Genomic DNA, 16,160 nt, shown 5'->3' with positions numbered 1-16,160 from the left:
ACACAGAAATCAATTTACCCACCATTGAAATGTAGCCACGACTGGAGGGGTTGAGAATAAGCGACTGTTGAGCAGAAACCTGTGCAGTGCTGCAGTGCTGTTCCCGTTTGAGTGACAGGGCGAACTAATTACCTGCACTGGCTCTTGTCCAGACGAGCAGGGTTCACCCATAGGCCTGCAAAGCAGCTTGCGGAGAAGGTATTTAGTGACCACGAGGGCTGGGGAGCTTGGGGTTTTGGGGTTGTCTGAAGGCCATGGACAGCTGCACAGTCATCCAGCAGGGAGATGGTTCTGGTGGAGTCCCCAGCATCGGTCTCTGCAGAGACCCGGTGCCACCATAGCCTTCAAGCAGTGGTTGGAACGCTGCTGGCATCCTCGCTGGGCATCGCTCCTTTTGCCGCAGCAGACAGAAACCCCCTCAGCTTTGTGACTGCACAACCACAGCGCAGCATGAGCTTGTCTCTTAACCCCTGGGACTGTGAAGGGAGAGAGCCTTGGCCATTTGCAGCTGGTGAGCACTGGCCTTCAATAAGCCGTGCCGATGGAGGAGGGCAGGGGAGCGGTAGGTAATAATGTCGCCGTCAATCACCGATTGCCACAGGGAAGCCTCGGCCCGCGATTCGTCTAAAACACCGCTGCGAGTGGTGTAAATATTTTATTAATGGCTGCCTCGGTTTGCAGCGTTTTCATTATTGCTCACGCCAGCAGCGCTCACGCTTTGCGTTATCAGCAAGGGAAGCCACGGGGCGGTTTGTTCCGGACCCCCAAACCCTGCGCTAACGGGGCCTGCGGCAGCCCCTCTGCGCAGGCAGGAGCCCCCGGCGCAGGGCAGCAGTGCGCAGCCCCAGCAGATGGGTCCTGCTGCGGCAGCGGGTTCAGGCTCAGGCCATCCCGTCATGTCAGAGCAGGGCAGGGCACTGGCAGTGCCGGGATGAGCTGTGCAACCTGCCGTTAAGAGGCTTTTCCGTTTCCCCTTGCTCTGCTCTTCCCATTCACAGTCCGCCTGACAAAAGCCTCTCCGGCACTAATCCTGCCCAGCCTTCCCCAGTGACGAGCGGTTCAGGCATGATGCCACCGCATTTATAACCTTCCTTTACTTCAACTTGCCATGGATTATTTCCCAGGATGGAGCAACCCACAACTCATCCAATGACTTGTCAGACACCCTCCTGAGCGAAGTGACATTCTCAATCAAAAGGATTTTTACCTTTTTTGCCCCTCAAAGGGCACCCGCCCAGGCGAGAAGGGGAGCTGAGTACCAGAGACCCCTGCCTTTGCTGGGCTCTCATCCAGTGCCCTCAGTGGGATCCCTGTAACCCCCCCGCCACTGCATTTAAAAAAAGCAAAGGCCAAAGAGATGGAAGGAAAGAGCCTTCCCTTCCCCCGTCCCCTCCCGTAAGTCATTTTCTCTGGCCTATTTTACAGGAACTGAAAATCTATTAGAGGAATAGCTTAATCCGGTTTGACTGTAATAATTAGGGTGCTTTAAAAAAACCCTGACTAATCGTATAAAATGTGATTGTAGACAGTTCAGTGCACGACCCTTACACTTATCACTTGAGGTATTATTACAAACCAGAAACAGCTGGCAAGCATGGAGGAGGATAAAGGGGGAAAAAAAATCACATGCAAAGGGACAGGGACTGCTCCTTTTCTGATCTCGTAACAGAGGCGCAGGCAGCGCCTTGAGCTGTCTTTCAAACACGGATCCAAAGCATAAAGTCACCTCCAAGACCATGGACAGACGCCTCTGTTTTCATCAACGGTGTTCCCCACCAGCCGCGGAGTCCTGCGTCAGCACCTCCTTTTCTCACACTGTTTTTGCAGACGGTTCAAGAGGATTTGAATTAGTGGAGGAGCGATTCCCCTCGGGGCACGCTGCAGTCAGCAGATGTTTGTAGCAACAAGGGTCAGCTTTTCCAAAACAAGACAGTCCGTATTAGTCAAGCAGGATATAGTGCTTTAGGGTCAGTGGGTTAGGACAGAAAAGCAATGCTCACTTCCATGTCTGGGCTGGTAGCAATCTCTTTTTCTCTTGCTCTCGGTCTTTCTCAGGTCTGACAGCCACAATTTCTCCCTTCCTTTCCTGCGCCTAGGCTAGGGGCAGCTGAGTTCCATCACGGCATCACCACACCTTTAGTAAAGCTATTTTTTTTCCCACATGTTCCACCAGTCATGCCACAGGATTGCTGCCTGTTCAGGATGCCCTTGTCCCCACAAGATGAGGTCACTCATGTGCTGACACTTCTTGTTCATCCCTCCCTACCACTCCAGATACGACAAACAGTCCAGGCACCCATCTACTGCATGACTGTCTCAGAAGAGAAATCAACTCTTCCAGTCCCAGTGGTCCACAAGCATATTTTGGGGGAGAATTCAAAATCTGAGCCCACTGCGGCAATCTAGTATAACAGAGAAGATCACCCAAAGGGACTCATGCCTTAGCAGGGTGAATCACAAATGAAGAGGTAGGAGATGACTTGACTTGGCCATCACATAAATGTTGGAAGAGGCACAGGGAAGGGTCTTGTTCATCAGTACCACTAAGAGCCAAGACTGAGCCCTCGCCCAGACATTAGCTTGCAAAAACACTGCTCTGTACAGCCAGTCAGGAGCTTTAGACTTCACAGAGAGATGACAGCCGGGATGAGACTGTACTATCACCAATATGCTACTTTAATCAGCATTGAAAACATATGATCAAACTTGAAGGAGGCTTTTAAAGACTGAAGTAAGAAGAAGATGTACTACACTTTCAATTTACTCTCCCTCTGTTACTGTGATTAAAATACGTGGTTGATCTTGGAAGCTCTATTGCAGCTTGTACAAAAGCCAAAATAACAACATTCACAGTAATGGAACTTGCAGCTGGAGTTGGGTTGTTCGGTTTCTTTTACTCTCCCATGAGTCTTCCTTGGGTCTTATTTTTTCCCCATTCTGCTCCATACAGATTTTGATCTTTCCTTTATTAAATAGGAATGGTTATCCCCACTGACTCACTTATCTAATAATAGCTGAACCTTTTAATTCAAATGATTTGATTCCTGGGGTTTTTAGATTAAAGTAAACATACAGTTAGAGTATTACTGGGAGAGTGGCAAGAGAAATACCATGGTCAAATTATCCTGTGACTCAATTCTGCAAAGCACGCTGAATCCCTTTTAATACATTTCACAAGTACTTGGTGGTGACCTCTAACACCAGAGTGGTTTCTCTCCTACAGTAGCTCAATTTCACAACTCTGAATACACTTTTTTTTGGAAGGAAAGCCATCCAAAGGTTTTTATAAAATGTTCTCGAGCCCTGGGGAATGAGCCAATTTAATGTCGGGGTATCATTCCATTTCGAAGAATTGAAGGACTTGAGGAAACACAATCTGCTTTCTCAACAATGTGAGATGAATATAGTTGTGGTTTCATTCGAAATCAAGCTGCAGAGTTTGGATACAGAGCTCAGATTTTTCAAAGTTCAGCTGCGGCTCTTGGTTTGTCAGATGTATTTCCCTGCAGCACTCTTTTTGTAACGGCCCTTCTGAAGGAGCCTGCTCCAGCATAGATGAACACTTGCATTGGGAGTAGACGGCAAAGACAGCATTGCTGCCAGCCAGAGTTTCTATCATTCATTGGCCTTAAAATGGGAAGGGAGGGGAGGTCCCTCCATAAAGTCAAGAATCACCAATAGAAGATCAGCTTGGTTTTAATTCCTGTTTTTCTATTTGCAATTGAAAAATGGGCAGGAACGTTGGGGATAAACCCCCAGTGATTAAAGCGGAAAATGTCAAGCTGTGGAAATGCCTCCTGAAAGCCAGAGTGACCTTGGGACCCCTGCAAAGGTGCAGTCCCCACTGCAGCCACGCTCGACAGCACCAGGCACACACACATCACCACCCGCTACCTCCCAGACCACAGCACAGGTCACTGAAAAAAACCTGCTGGAGCCACAGACGCTCAGTCACATCTAGCTTTATTTTAATCCCGTCAGAAAAGTTCAAGAATTACACCAAAAAATACTTCAGTCTCTGCTACCTACTGACAAAAAATACACCACAAAATTATAAACTGTTCAGTGGTTTGCTGGAGTTTTGATTGTTGGTGGAGGGGGTGGTTTGTACATTTTGAGTGAGAAATGAATTTACAGGTGGAAGGGGAAGGAAGGATAGGAAATCAGACAATGGCATTTGGCACTACATTTTTAGCTACACTATACAGTTATTTATCATGATGCCTGTTAGGACTGAGGAGTTCTGCCCTCATTTACACCCTCTAGTGTCTATGTATGCAAAATGGAGGACAAAACTGCCCAATGAGGGGGAAGAAGGGGCCAGTTCCTAATTTCCATCCCAGTCTAGCCACAAATCTGAAAAAGCAGCCTTCGTCAAATGTGAGCCTTGCCCTCCCTGTGCACTCTGCTCCTGTTGCTCAGTCTCACCCTGCCTGCGCTACTGAGGAGCAGAGCTGCTTTGCAGCAATGGCTTGCAGCTCTGAAAAAAGATAATCCTTTTTTTTTTTTCTATCCCACCAGTCTGCACTAATTGCACGTACCATTTGTGGGGAGAGGATGTTTTACATTGGCCAGAACCGGATCAAGATTGGGGTCTGGTCTGTGTTTGCAAGCAGAGATTTGATGGGACCCTTGTACCTTGAGAGCATGCTACGGCCATCCCTCTCTAATTACCTAGAATGACATTAAATACTGTAGCATCTGAAGCTGAAGGAGGGAAGCAAGAGCATCCCATTTCATGGGTGCAGCAAAATTAGGGGCTGAAAAGTTAGAAACTTAATACTGTTCTATACTATCACCACTCTCGAGAGGCTCCTCAATTCACAATGGCATTTCTCTGTCTCTGGTGACCCTCAGGAAAGAGGTCCCAAAGGATGAAGCCTCATGTAAATTGCCAAAGGTGATGCAGGAAATCTGTGCCAGAAGCACAAATAAAGCCCCGATCTCCTGATTTCTAGTCCCATGCTCAGAAGTATATTAATGATTTCACTATAGCAGCCTCTGTCTGCTTCCATCCTGTTCCATATCCAAAGAGCAACCAGGATTTCAGCCTCAGAGCCCAGCGAAGATCACCAGCACAGTAGCGGCTCACTACGAATGCCTAGATCTTTCTGGATTTACTTAGGCCACTGTGCAGGAGTGTGTGTGCATGTGTGTTTGCATGTGTGTATGCTTGAGGGAGGAGGGGATGAAATATTTCTCTATCAGCAAATGAACACTGATGCTAGATTCAATTTGACAGCAAAATATCCCCCCTTTGGCAAGCTAAACAACATCACAATGTCTCTGTACCAGGTTCTTCCTACCCCTCTCTCTAAAGGGTTTCAGCTGTTCCTTCACTGCATGTTAAGCCTCTGTCACAGCTTTCTAGCAATGATAAAACTTTGTGGGATTCTCTTTGCTGCTTTTATCCTCTCTGGCTGTTTATCTAATTTGCTTTTTTTGTTTTTTAATTTCTTTTTCTAACAAATAGTTAAGCAATGATTTAAAAATATTTTTACATCGTAAGATACAGTCAACATCAAACATGCCTTTGTACAAGAGCTCGACTCGGTTACAAATCAACAAGAACAATGCACGAAAAGAAATATCCATTAAGATGACTCCTCCACTTGGGTTTTATTTATTCCTCTTGTGCTGTTCTCACAGCACCCTCAGCTACAGCGATGCAGTATAGACATGGTGTTGTCCCCCCACCCTCTTACTTTGCCCATCATCACTCGTTAACTTTAATGACCTTCTGTCTTGGCAGCCTTGGCTTCGTGGTTTACCGATCCTGAAGACAGCCAGGGCGATACAGCCCGGGAGCTGGTCTGCTTGGCCATGCTGTAGTGGCTGATGACAGTGTAGAACCTGCCCCGGGAGTTGGAATCCTGTGCGGAATAGTACGCATCCAGTGAGGCTGGGATGCACCTCTTGTGCTGGAAAGGGGAAGAAAGCAAGAGAATAAAGAGTGGTCCCATCACCTTCAAGCTCTCGCTTTAAAAAATCTCAGGGTTAGCTGTTTGCATGGATGACGCTTGACTCAGACTTGCTGCAGCGAGAGCATCTGCTGCGTAGCCCTGACTGCCTTTCAGCACCATGGGAATGCACAAAGTTTAGAGTCAGGCAACAGCCTTCAAAACCTGTTGCTATTGGCAACCCTGGTTGCAGGCTGATTTCATCCGTGGATGGCAAATGGGGACTGCAAAATGAAGGTCTGACTGGTTTGGTACATTACTGGCAGGCACAGAGGCTGAGGCCCCTTGCTGGAGTCCCAGCAGGGCTGGCTGAGCAGCTCTTATCGCGTGCTGGACTGAAAGCTCTGTAGAGCGAAGTCCAGAACTAATCCTCAGACAAGCAGAGGACAGGCAAAGGAAGAGTAAGCTGCTTACGTGCTGCTCTGTTACAGTGTGTTATCTCTGACCTCGAGGATGACCACCTTGGTTGGGGATGGTAGGAAGCATAGCCCAACTGGCCAGCCCTTGTCAGAGCTTCTCGTCTGTGCAGACACTGCCCACGCATCTCTGCTGGGCCAGTGCAGACACTTGTGTGCTCAGAACTGCAGAGACAAACAATTTGCTTTGCAACAGCTCTAAAAGAGCAATCAAATGATAACGAATGTTGGACTGGTTGGGATTCACGGGAGTCAAAGTGGCACCAAGAACACAAGGGGCCCCAGGTACAGTTATTAAATTATGAGATACCCCAACTCCCAGTATAATGTGACTAGCTGAAATCTGAGTCCAAAACCTTTAATCTCTTCAGAAGTTCAGGTTTGGATCTGATTCTGAAATTCACGACTCTATCCTAACTTCATTTTTATATAACTTAAGAGAATAATTTACAATGACTAATACACCAACATCCTTACTCTGTTTTCCAGCCCACAGACTACCCACAGTGTGGTCAAGACTCTTGTGAGTTTATGAGTTTATTCACATAAGGAGTCAGTGAACTATTTTGCAAACTTTTTGGTTGTTTTTTTTTTAAATCTCAACAAACCAGGTAAATAGTTCTCTGTGAATATTCAATACAAAATTGCTGGGCAGCAGCGTTTTAGCAATTAAATTACAGGGTTTTGTTCTTGATGGAGGCTCGAAAGCACCTTAAAATGAACTACATGGGCAAATTCATATTTCTTTCACAAAGGACACATGTGCCAGCACCCTGGGACTTTGTTTTGCACTAAAATGTATGCCAGTAAACCTCAGTCACTTGAACGTGTGGGAAGCAAATGCAGGAGACCAGCTGCAATAAATCCATTCACAAATATGACGGATTGTTCCTGAACATCTGTCTGTAGTGTTCACCAAATGCTAATCCCAACAATTTCAGTGTAACAGTAGCTGACGGAGGCAGATGCAAGTCCACATTTCCCATAACACTTTTCCCCTTTCAACACATTCTTGCCAAATGTTCTGTTTGGCCTGGTCAGAAAAGCAGACTAGACTGTAACCATGTAGTGAATTAGAGTCTATCATTATCTCAGGCAATTCATCCATCTGAAGTTTCTTACCTTATAAACAAATCCATCTGGGCAACTGTGGTCGTAAGTAAAGGCTTTGTATACCACAAGAAACACTATGCAGGCAAGGAATGCAAGAGCCAGACTTATGAGAATAGTGACCTACAAAAGAGGGATAATGTTACTCTACATATGTTAAAATGGCCTATGAGCAACCTCATAATTAAATGACTTATAGTAACAGCCATGCTAACAGACTGCAGTCTTCACTCCACTGTGCAGTATTTAACTAAGCATGGTAATTGAATGAATGCTAGATCCAATGCCTTGAATTCTCACATCATTTCCATCCCCCCACAGACCTTCGGGAGTGCACATTCCTGTGTTTAACCCCTTGCAAATGTATGGATTTTATAGAGGCATTTGGTGTTCTCGGTGGCTTTGCGTTCCCATGCTCTCAGCTGTTCAACAAACAGCATCATCTGTTGGCTCAGCAGGATCCACCAGCAGCCAGAGTCCACATTCAGGGTCTAATCTGTGCAGTTAAACTATCTCATAACCATGGTGAGATCCCGCTTTTCTGATAGCAGAGGTAGCTGAGCAGGTAGGAAGAATGAAGCCTTTGCAGCACACATCCCTTTGTGCCTTCTGGGTGATGCGGCAAGGATAAGTTGTGCCTTGCCAAAGGGAAGGCTGGAGAAAGGGAATCCTTCTCTATCACAGCTGTAAAAGGAGAATACCCCAACCACCAACAAAGGCCAAGCATGTAAATCCTGCAGCATGTCCAAGAGCAGATGCCAGTGCTGGCGGTACCAGATGAAATACCCTCTTTTGGGCCCAGTTATTCCCCCTCTCCTCATTCCCGATCAGGTTACTTTGCTGCACCATTCTGTTTCTTTGCTGTAGCTCCCTTCTCTCCAGCCCTTCCAGGTCCCTCATAAATTGTTCATTCAACAGCAAGTTTCCTGGCCCCATCCAGATGTCTGAACTGAGGCCCCGATCCTTGATTTTAGCTGAGCTGTGTCCTCCCTAAGGACTGAGCAAGGGTCCCAAACACACTCTTGTTCTCCCCTTCCCCAAAGGTTTCTTGGTCCCAGCTGGCAATTCAGCAAATGCAGCATAAAAGGCTGTGAACCTCTACTGCCTAAATTACAGCAACGCATACTGTCAAGACTGTCGTTGCACACTGTTCTGGATTGGCGTGAAAAAAATATCATAATCCCTGGGGCTCCAGTGTTACCATGCAAACTAGAGTTCCTAATCAAATGAACTCACTTGCAGAGATGATGGGGGTGGGCACGGCAATAGGGGAAACATTTAAAGCTGTTGCACAGCCAGCAGCATGGGCAGGGAGCAGCAGCAGCAGCTCCCCAGTTTGCTCTGGCTCGCTGGGACTGGGCACCAGCAGCACACATTTTGCAGGATGGGAAAGGGGCTACAACATTCTTGTGAGCTGTGAGAGCTCACACTGGGGAAGTTCCTACAGCAAAAGTTTGGGGTCAGGCATGGGTTCACAGGAGGGATAGCAATGAATGAGGCTTTTTCCTACCTACAACCTCAACCTGTTTGCTTCTGAATCCCACTTTCCCATCATGGTACCAGAAGCCGTGCCCGGGGCTATATATTTTCCTTGGTCGCATCAAAACCCATCTACTGAGAGAACAGCAACGGTAGGATGTGGCAGGGACTGTGTGCCTGCCCTGGCTAATGCCCCTACCTGCAGGCATGCTACCACAGTACCACACACGTGTTCATCCTCCAAAACATGCTGCCAGCCCAATATCAGGGCTGCACCTACCTGTAATAAAGGCAATCATTATAATTTACTGCCCTAGCAAGGAAGAACCACAAAATTTTCAGCTCCATCTAGTCACTCAGGGTTCATTCACCCTTTTGTTGTTACAGTTGTGTCATAATCTTCTGTATTTTCTTGTATGGGTGTGCAAGGAAATTGAATAGTAGGTACAGGCGGAAGTTTTCCTTAACTAAGTTATAGGAGACTGATGATGGTAGAAAGTGGGGAAACACAGAGATAATTCCTACAGTATAGTGGACAGGCTCGTCAAAAACAGCAGTTAATAAAGAGCAAGCTGGCCACATCCCAGAATTCATCAACATATTATTAATATAACAATGATATTATGTAATATTATATCAATAAAGATACACTAATTGCTTAATATTGGTTCACACTGAATTTTGCTCTATTTCTTTCCTGCAGTCATCGTAGCAGCTGTAATTCTGAGAACCTGTATGACATGCAATCCCTGCACAGACTCAAAGGGGCCACTGTAATTGCTTGCAGTGCAGGAAAAGACTTCTCACCCTCATCAATCCTGCAGAAAGATGCACTGCCTGGTGAGATGTTTTCCTACATCGCACACAGCACATTGGGACTATTACTCAGAGAAGGTAAAGCAGCTCTGGCAATGCCACCTGCAATGCTGGAAGATCCAGAGCTACAATTCTGGTGGCTGTTTAAAGACAAAAGGAAAGACTGAAGGTAAATCTGCATGTGCGGTGTTAAATCTGAGCCAACACATCCTGTTCAAAACTCAGGAAAGAGAGCACTGTGGAGACTGTATCTAGCAGGAGAGTTTTATAAATTCATTGTTAGGTAAGAATATTTTAGAATAAAGTGTAAAAAGGTAGCAAGATTGAGGCTAACAGGCTTTTCCAGTGATGAACAGTTCACTGAAGCCCCGACCCGCCTTTTAGAATAACTGCTCATACTAACCTCCTCCTTGGGGCCCAATCTGCTACAAAATGGGCGAATTAAGCAAAAGGCAGCTGCAGAGGGAGAAGCACTTACTGCTGGATCTCATCAGAGAACATGTGTAAGAGAGTCCTGGTGTGCTGAAAAGGTAGCTGGTAGAAAAGGAGTACAGTTGTATGAATTGCACTAGTCTGACCAAGAAAATATGGGCTCCACCTCCTCTCCATCAAAGCACACTTGCCTGCAAGTTTGAACAGAAATATTTCAGACCAGCTTTATTGTAGCCCACGGGTTCCCAACCTGGGGAAGCCTTGTCCCGATTCATAGAGGGAGAAGTCTCAGTCGGATTCAAGGGAGATGGAAATGAAATTTGCCATGATTTCTGCCCCCAAAAGAAGTCATATTACATCTGAAAAAAATGAAAAGAAGTCACTTTTTGAAAAAGTATAATCGCAAGGAGAGACTTCCTGGATTAAGTATGCCAACTGTTTCCATACTGTTTCAACAGGAAACCTGGGAGAAAAGACTCCCCTTCAAAAAGACCCCTCACAACCCAGCTCTGGCAGGCCAATGTGGAAGAGCATTTCCCCCTGTGGAACAGATGTTCACCAACTCTTCCCCATTTAAAAGGGTAGCATGTTAGGCCTGGTACTTCCTCCAATAACAATGTATGTAGTAATACAAAGATGACAATGACACAAGTCTCCTTTGAGGTTAGTTTGAAGGCAAGATGTACATTCGTACAACGAAAAAAGAAATCTTGCTTGGGTTAAGCTGAAGGAACAAACTTGTGCTCAGGGCAAAGGAATAGACAAAGGGCAATGAAATTACACCGAATGCCATCTGGGAATGCATAGAGTGTAACTTAGTGACAAAGTACCTCTTGATCCTGAGCAGTAAGAAGCTGCTCATCCTCTAGTTTTTTTTAGTAAATACAACCTTCATCATCAGGGTTAGCAAGAGCTGCACACCAGCAGGACACATACACGCTGTGCTATGATTCCTCCCGCCCTAATGTGTACCTGGTTCCTTTCTCCCCATCTACATCCCCATTTCCTCCATCCCAGACAGATCCATCAGGGCTGACTGCACCAAGAGAAGAGGCTGTGAAAGGGGAATATCCCTGGACGGCAGGATGTCTCCCTCACCCAGAATGCCTCTGTGTCTGCCCTCCCCAAGAACTGCCACCAAAGTTGCTTTGAAGGCTTCTCACTCTGAGCCAGTTACAATGTGCAAGTTCTTCCTTTAGCCTTCAGAAAAACAAAGAACCAAGCTGTCTGGAATAAGAATGAACGTCTCTTCTTTTGTTAAATCCCACGTACAGGCACAGCCTATGGAAATGACCATTAGTAATGTGATTTGACTGGTTCCTTTCCTCTTGTCTGCCCACTGAGCCCCTAAAAATAATAAATTCCCCTCTGCTCTGTCGCTCTGCTCCAGCAAAGCACTGACACCCAATTCATTACCTCCCAGGAGCAGGTCCCTCCGCTAAGCTCTCCCCTCCCTCCCGGGTGTAATTGAGCCCATTCTCACCTCCCTCCTGACGTTTCATGCACTTGCAAAATTACAGCGTGACACAATATTACACATGATGATACATAGTGTAAAATTGCTCTGGGATGAAATGTCATGTAAGATGTTAAAACCCAGAGAAAAGAGAACAAAAATCCACGCCAGAGCTAAGATCCACCTCTCCAGCTATTCCAGAACATACAAAGCTTCATTAACATTCAAACACCAAAGAATCACAGAGCTGCAATACCTAATAAACCTCCACTTTTTTTTATGATTAACATGAACCTTGGCAGTCTCTAAGCAATATAAACACTCACAGAGGGGAAATAAAATTTAGTGAGCAGATAAAACCTAGAAGTGCTGCAGGCATGAATCTGTCACGTGTGACTGCTCCAGTGGGTAAAAGAAGGAAGAGGGGGGATTTGCCTGCCCTTTCCCCAAAGTTTTATATGGTTCCCAACGGTTCCCTTCAGATGGGAGCGTCTGCTGGAATGGAGAAGTAAGAACATCATTACCACACCAAAAAACTCCCCATCCTCCACAAAACATGGAAAGACGCCCTTAACATCCATGAAAGATGATGTCAACAACAGCACACTTGGCTTGGTTCCTCTCCACCTTTCCCATCAAAGAAGCACACGTGCATTTTCACAACACCACCAATAAAAAAAAGATATATCCTCATCAGGCAACAGGACATAAGTTGCCACTAGGTTTTGCTCCAGTGAGATGATACCTAATTGCAATGGTGTTCCAGGTAACCTGGCTTTCATGATGTCCGTCAAAGTATCCTTCTTACTCTCTGATTTCAACTGCTGCTTGTGTTTTTTTTTTTTCATCAAAAATTCCCTTTTTCCCTCTCTAGTGACAATGAAAAGCTTTATTTAAAAACAAACCAGAGAACAATGCCACATCCAAACAACAAGGCATTCTTTTGATACCCTTTTCCATTGCAAGGTTTCTACAATTTTATTCCTTATTGTTGTCATTGGCAAAAAAAATTTCTGGTTTATGCCCTTAGCTTTTAGAAAGGGTGTGCACCCTTCACTTCCCATGGCAGTCAAGAGCAGGGAGCTGCTGGTCCCTCCAAGAATTGAGCCTTACGGGCTTTGACAGCAATACTGATAACCTGCTGAGCTGCAGAGCCAGCAGGGAGCTCCATGCCAGCACTGGGCTGGTACTGACTGTCACATAAACCAGTGAGATATTTCGGTACCCTGGAGTCCTGGGAAACCTGAACTCTCTGGAAATACCTAGGGGGAAAAACGAAGTAGAGGAAGGCGGATCCTGATCAGAAATTGATGGGAATGCTACTGCACAGAGCAGATATTCATAAGGAAGGATTTTCAGGCAGTGTAAGTGGGGGAAGGGTCTGTCAGCAGATGGCAGTTCCCTCAAATTTATGCACTGTTTGAACTGAGTTGACAAATATTATTTTTCCCAGTGGGGACTGGATGCAGACGGCTCTCTATTAGTATTCAGCATCCAACCTGTGCTGGTGAGTTACCGGGGGATGGTGGTTTTGTTCCCGCTTAAGCCACATATTACTTGCATTAGCAGCTGGAGGAACATAACTTATAATTGTGGCCCTGGTGGCAGGGCTTGTCATTCCACCTTTATGTTTTGTTTGCAGGGTCCACTGATGGTGACACACACTGTGAGGACTCGGTATAAAAATGGCTAAAAACATTGGATAGGTAGAGAAAATAACATGGGTGTTCAAATGCAAGCCACCAAGCAGTGAAACACAGAAGACGACATCCTACAAAACTGTGAAGCAACACTTTTTGAAGAAGAAAAGGTTGGGTCTTTTTCTAACCAAACCCACAATTAATCTATGAAATTAATCACAATTAATCTAACAAATTTATTCTGTACAATATGGTCGTCAGAAGGAGCTCAGTAAGATTCCACAAACATGAGACATTCATATGGAGAGCCTCCACATGGCTTGAAGTAGGGCTTAATAAAACAAAAGGCACAGCCCCTTCTTTCCCCTCCAAGTTCTCGTATTTGATGACATGAAGCATTCACTTAGATCCAGATCCACAAAGGCAGTCAGGCATCTAAATGTCCTTCAGTTTCCTACAGGACACTAGAATCAGTAGGCACCTTCTGTAGGCTCAGGTGTCTTCAGAGGGGTAAGAAATTGTCCATTTCGGATTTTTACACATTGGTCTGACACATCTGCCTCTGGGTCACTAAAATGGGTTTCAAATGAGATGGTCAGCTAGTCTGGTACAGTACTGCAATCCTTGTGCTCCACTACTAATGCTCAAACCCGTCACTGCTCGTACTCAGGCAGCAGCCTTATCACCTGCTGTCTAAAATTCATTTGGAAAATCACTGTGCTGCCCTTTCTTTGGGGGGAAAACAGCTGCATTCAGTCCAGCTTTTGAGGAACTCAGCAAGTACCACCTGCTCTTTGTGGATCAGTCATAAGCCTCAGGTGCCCAGGTGTTTGAAACCACCCTCCATTTGCCACCTAAGTGCAGCAGTTCTCAGGATGCAAACAGATGATGTGATGATCTCTATCAATCTGTCTGAAGAAAACAGCGCAGAATATCTCTTCCGTGCTCATGCATCTCTTGTGAGAGGCTAGCAAGCAGGGGTTTTCATCAGCGTGGGTGGCACTTCTTAGATATCAAGCATGATTTTTTTTCTAAACCTGGCAAATAAATATTTGACTCTGTACACCTTTCCCACTGCTCAAGGCATGCAATATATATGCTTACATACGCTCAAAAATAGGAGTACAGCCAAGAAGATGCCACAACCAGGAAAAGCATTGCTCTCTACAGGAAAACCAGCCAGACAAGCAGCACCCAGAGAAGAGTTAATGCTCTCAGAGTGAAGAATTGTGTGTTACTGTGAAGGTGTTCAGTTTAATGCCCAGGTAAAGACCATTTACCATGGAAAAAACCCTACAAAATTCTGCAGTCTTCCTAGTCTTAGCAGCTGTAATGTGAATAAGGGACCTCAGAAGGCAGACACCTCTGTCCATTCCTGCACTGCAGTCTCATTCTCTTCATATTCACGTTTGTCAGGAAAGGCTGCCACCGCCAATGCTGTGTCTGGTTCTCCAAGATACCTTCAACGTGGCTGAGTACTGGGAAATTCTGTGACCTTTAATAGGCAATTCAGTTGAAGAAATTCTCTTTCTTTCTAATTTTCTCTTTGTAGAATAAAAAAGACTCTGAATGAGGCAAAATTTGTTAAAAGCAAAATTGGCAGAAATTCTGTCAAGGTTATTTTCACAGAAGGGCATAAAAGCAACAAGGGCAGCAAGGCTCTTTCCATAGTTTATGGCAAAGCCACTACACCTGGAAACCTATCCATCCATTGACAACCTAGTTAACTTGCATGCACGGAAAAAAAAATAATCACAAAATCATCAATCCATTTGCCACAGGGCCAGTCCCAGAGGCCTGCCGCTCAGTAGGAAGGTTTCAGCTGTAAGGGCATCTCACTATACGCTCATACATCTCATTATAAGGATTCTGCTTGACAGTGTAAAATTCAGGAAGGTAATTTTTTCCTTTCATCCCGTAACATCTTCCACCTGATAATTAAATGTAAGATTGACAACATTAGATCTCAACATGAAAGCTACAGCTAAAGTGAAAGACTCAGGAGCACTTCCCAGCTCCCAGATCCAGCTGTCTATCCTGGCTGCCTCCCACCTGTATGCCAGGATGAAATCCAAGTGTGAACCACCCCATCATTTGAATCCAGGTTGCTTTTGTAAGAAAACTCAGGAATGTAGGCAGGGAGGGAGCCACGGGCTGACAGGACACTCAGATGGATCGACCAGGGGGATAAGGAGTCTGAAATACACTCCAAGATCTGCTCTACTGTTTAGACTCAGCCAAAGAAATGGTGTGGTGCATTGCCCATCTCCCTGTTAAACAGCCTAATCCGTTCTGCAGATAAAAATTATTTGGCTGCACTTCTCCAAAAATGGCATTTCACTCACTGTTTTTACAAATCTTTTTGTAATAAGTTGCTGGTTTTGCTGATTTTATTGGGGGGGGGGGGGGGGGGGGGTGTTAGTCCTTTATCTTAGAATCCATAAACATAAACCAATTTGGCTGCAATTCTGCTAAGAACACTGAACACCATCCATGAGGATGGTATAATCTTGGGGTCCAAAAACATTTCACATCTGCTCCACTATTCCATGGGTTGCTTTTAGCCCACACAGCCCAGCAATCAAAGTCCAAAAAACTCACAGAGTAGAGAAAAGAGAAGGTAATTTCTCCAACTACCCTAAAGCCTCAAAGGTATCCCCTTGAAACAGCACTAGCTGTCTTTGAGGCCGTTTGCTATTCCTGCCGTGTCCCTGTTGGCTCTACCCATGTCTGCATACACTACCCCACCATGACCACACCAGTGAACCTCTCCAAGTTTGCAAATCTTAAAAAGAAATGTCTACCTTCTGAGATGACTATGTATCCACCAGCAATTCTTCTGCTCCGCACC

At 45.5% G+C, this 16,160-nt stretch overlaps 1 protein-coding gene across 1 annotated transcript in view; it reads right to left on the bottom strand.

Annotated features, from left to right (window-relative positions):
- Positions 1-5,200: 5,200 nt before the first annotated feature.
- Positions 5,201-16,160, bottom strand: part of NSG2 (neuronal vesicle trafficking associated 2) — a 35,580-nt gene continuing 24,620 nt past the window's right edge. Inside the window, exons 3-4 of the mRNA XM_082490098.1 lie at positions 7,499-7,609; positions 5,201-5,921 (exon numbers count right to left, since the gene is read on the bottom strand). Of these exons, the coding sequence (XP_082346224.1) occupies positions 5,730-5,921; positions 7,499-7,609 (303 nt within the window). The 3' untranslated portion in view covers positions 5,201-5,729. The remainder of the gene's footprint in view (positions 5,922-7,498; positions 7,610-16,160) is intronic.

This window comes from Vanellus vanellus (genome assembly GCF_965231255.1).
Source record: "Vanellus vanellus genome assembly, chromosome: 13".
NCBI classification, from domain to species: Eukaryota; Metazoa; Chordata; class Aves; order Charadriiformes; family Charadriidae; genus Vanellus; species Vanellus vanellus.
This window is presented reverse-complemented; position numbering and strand designations above follow the sequence as displayed.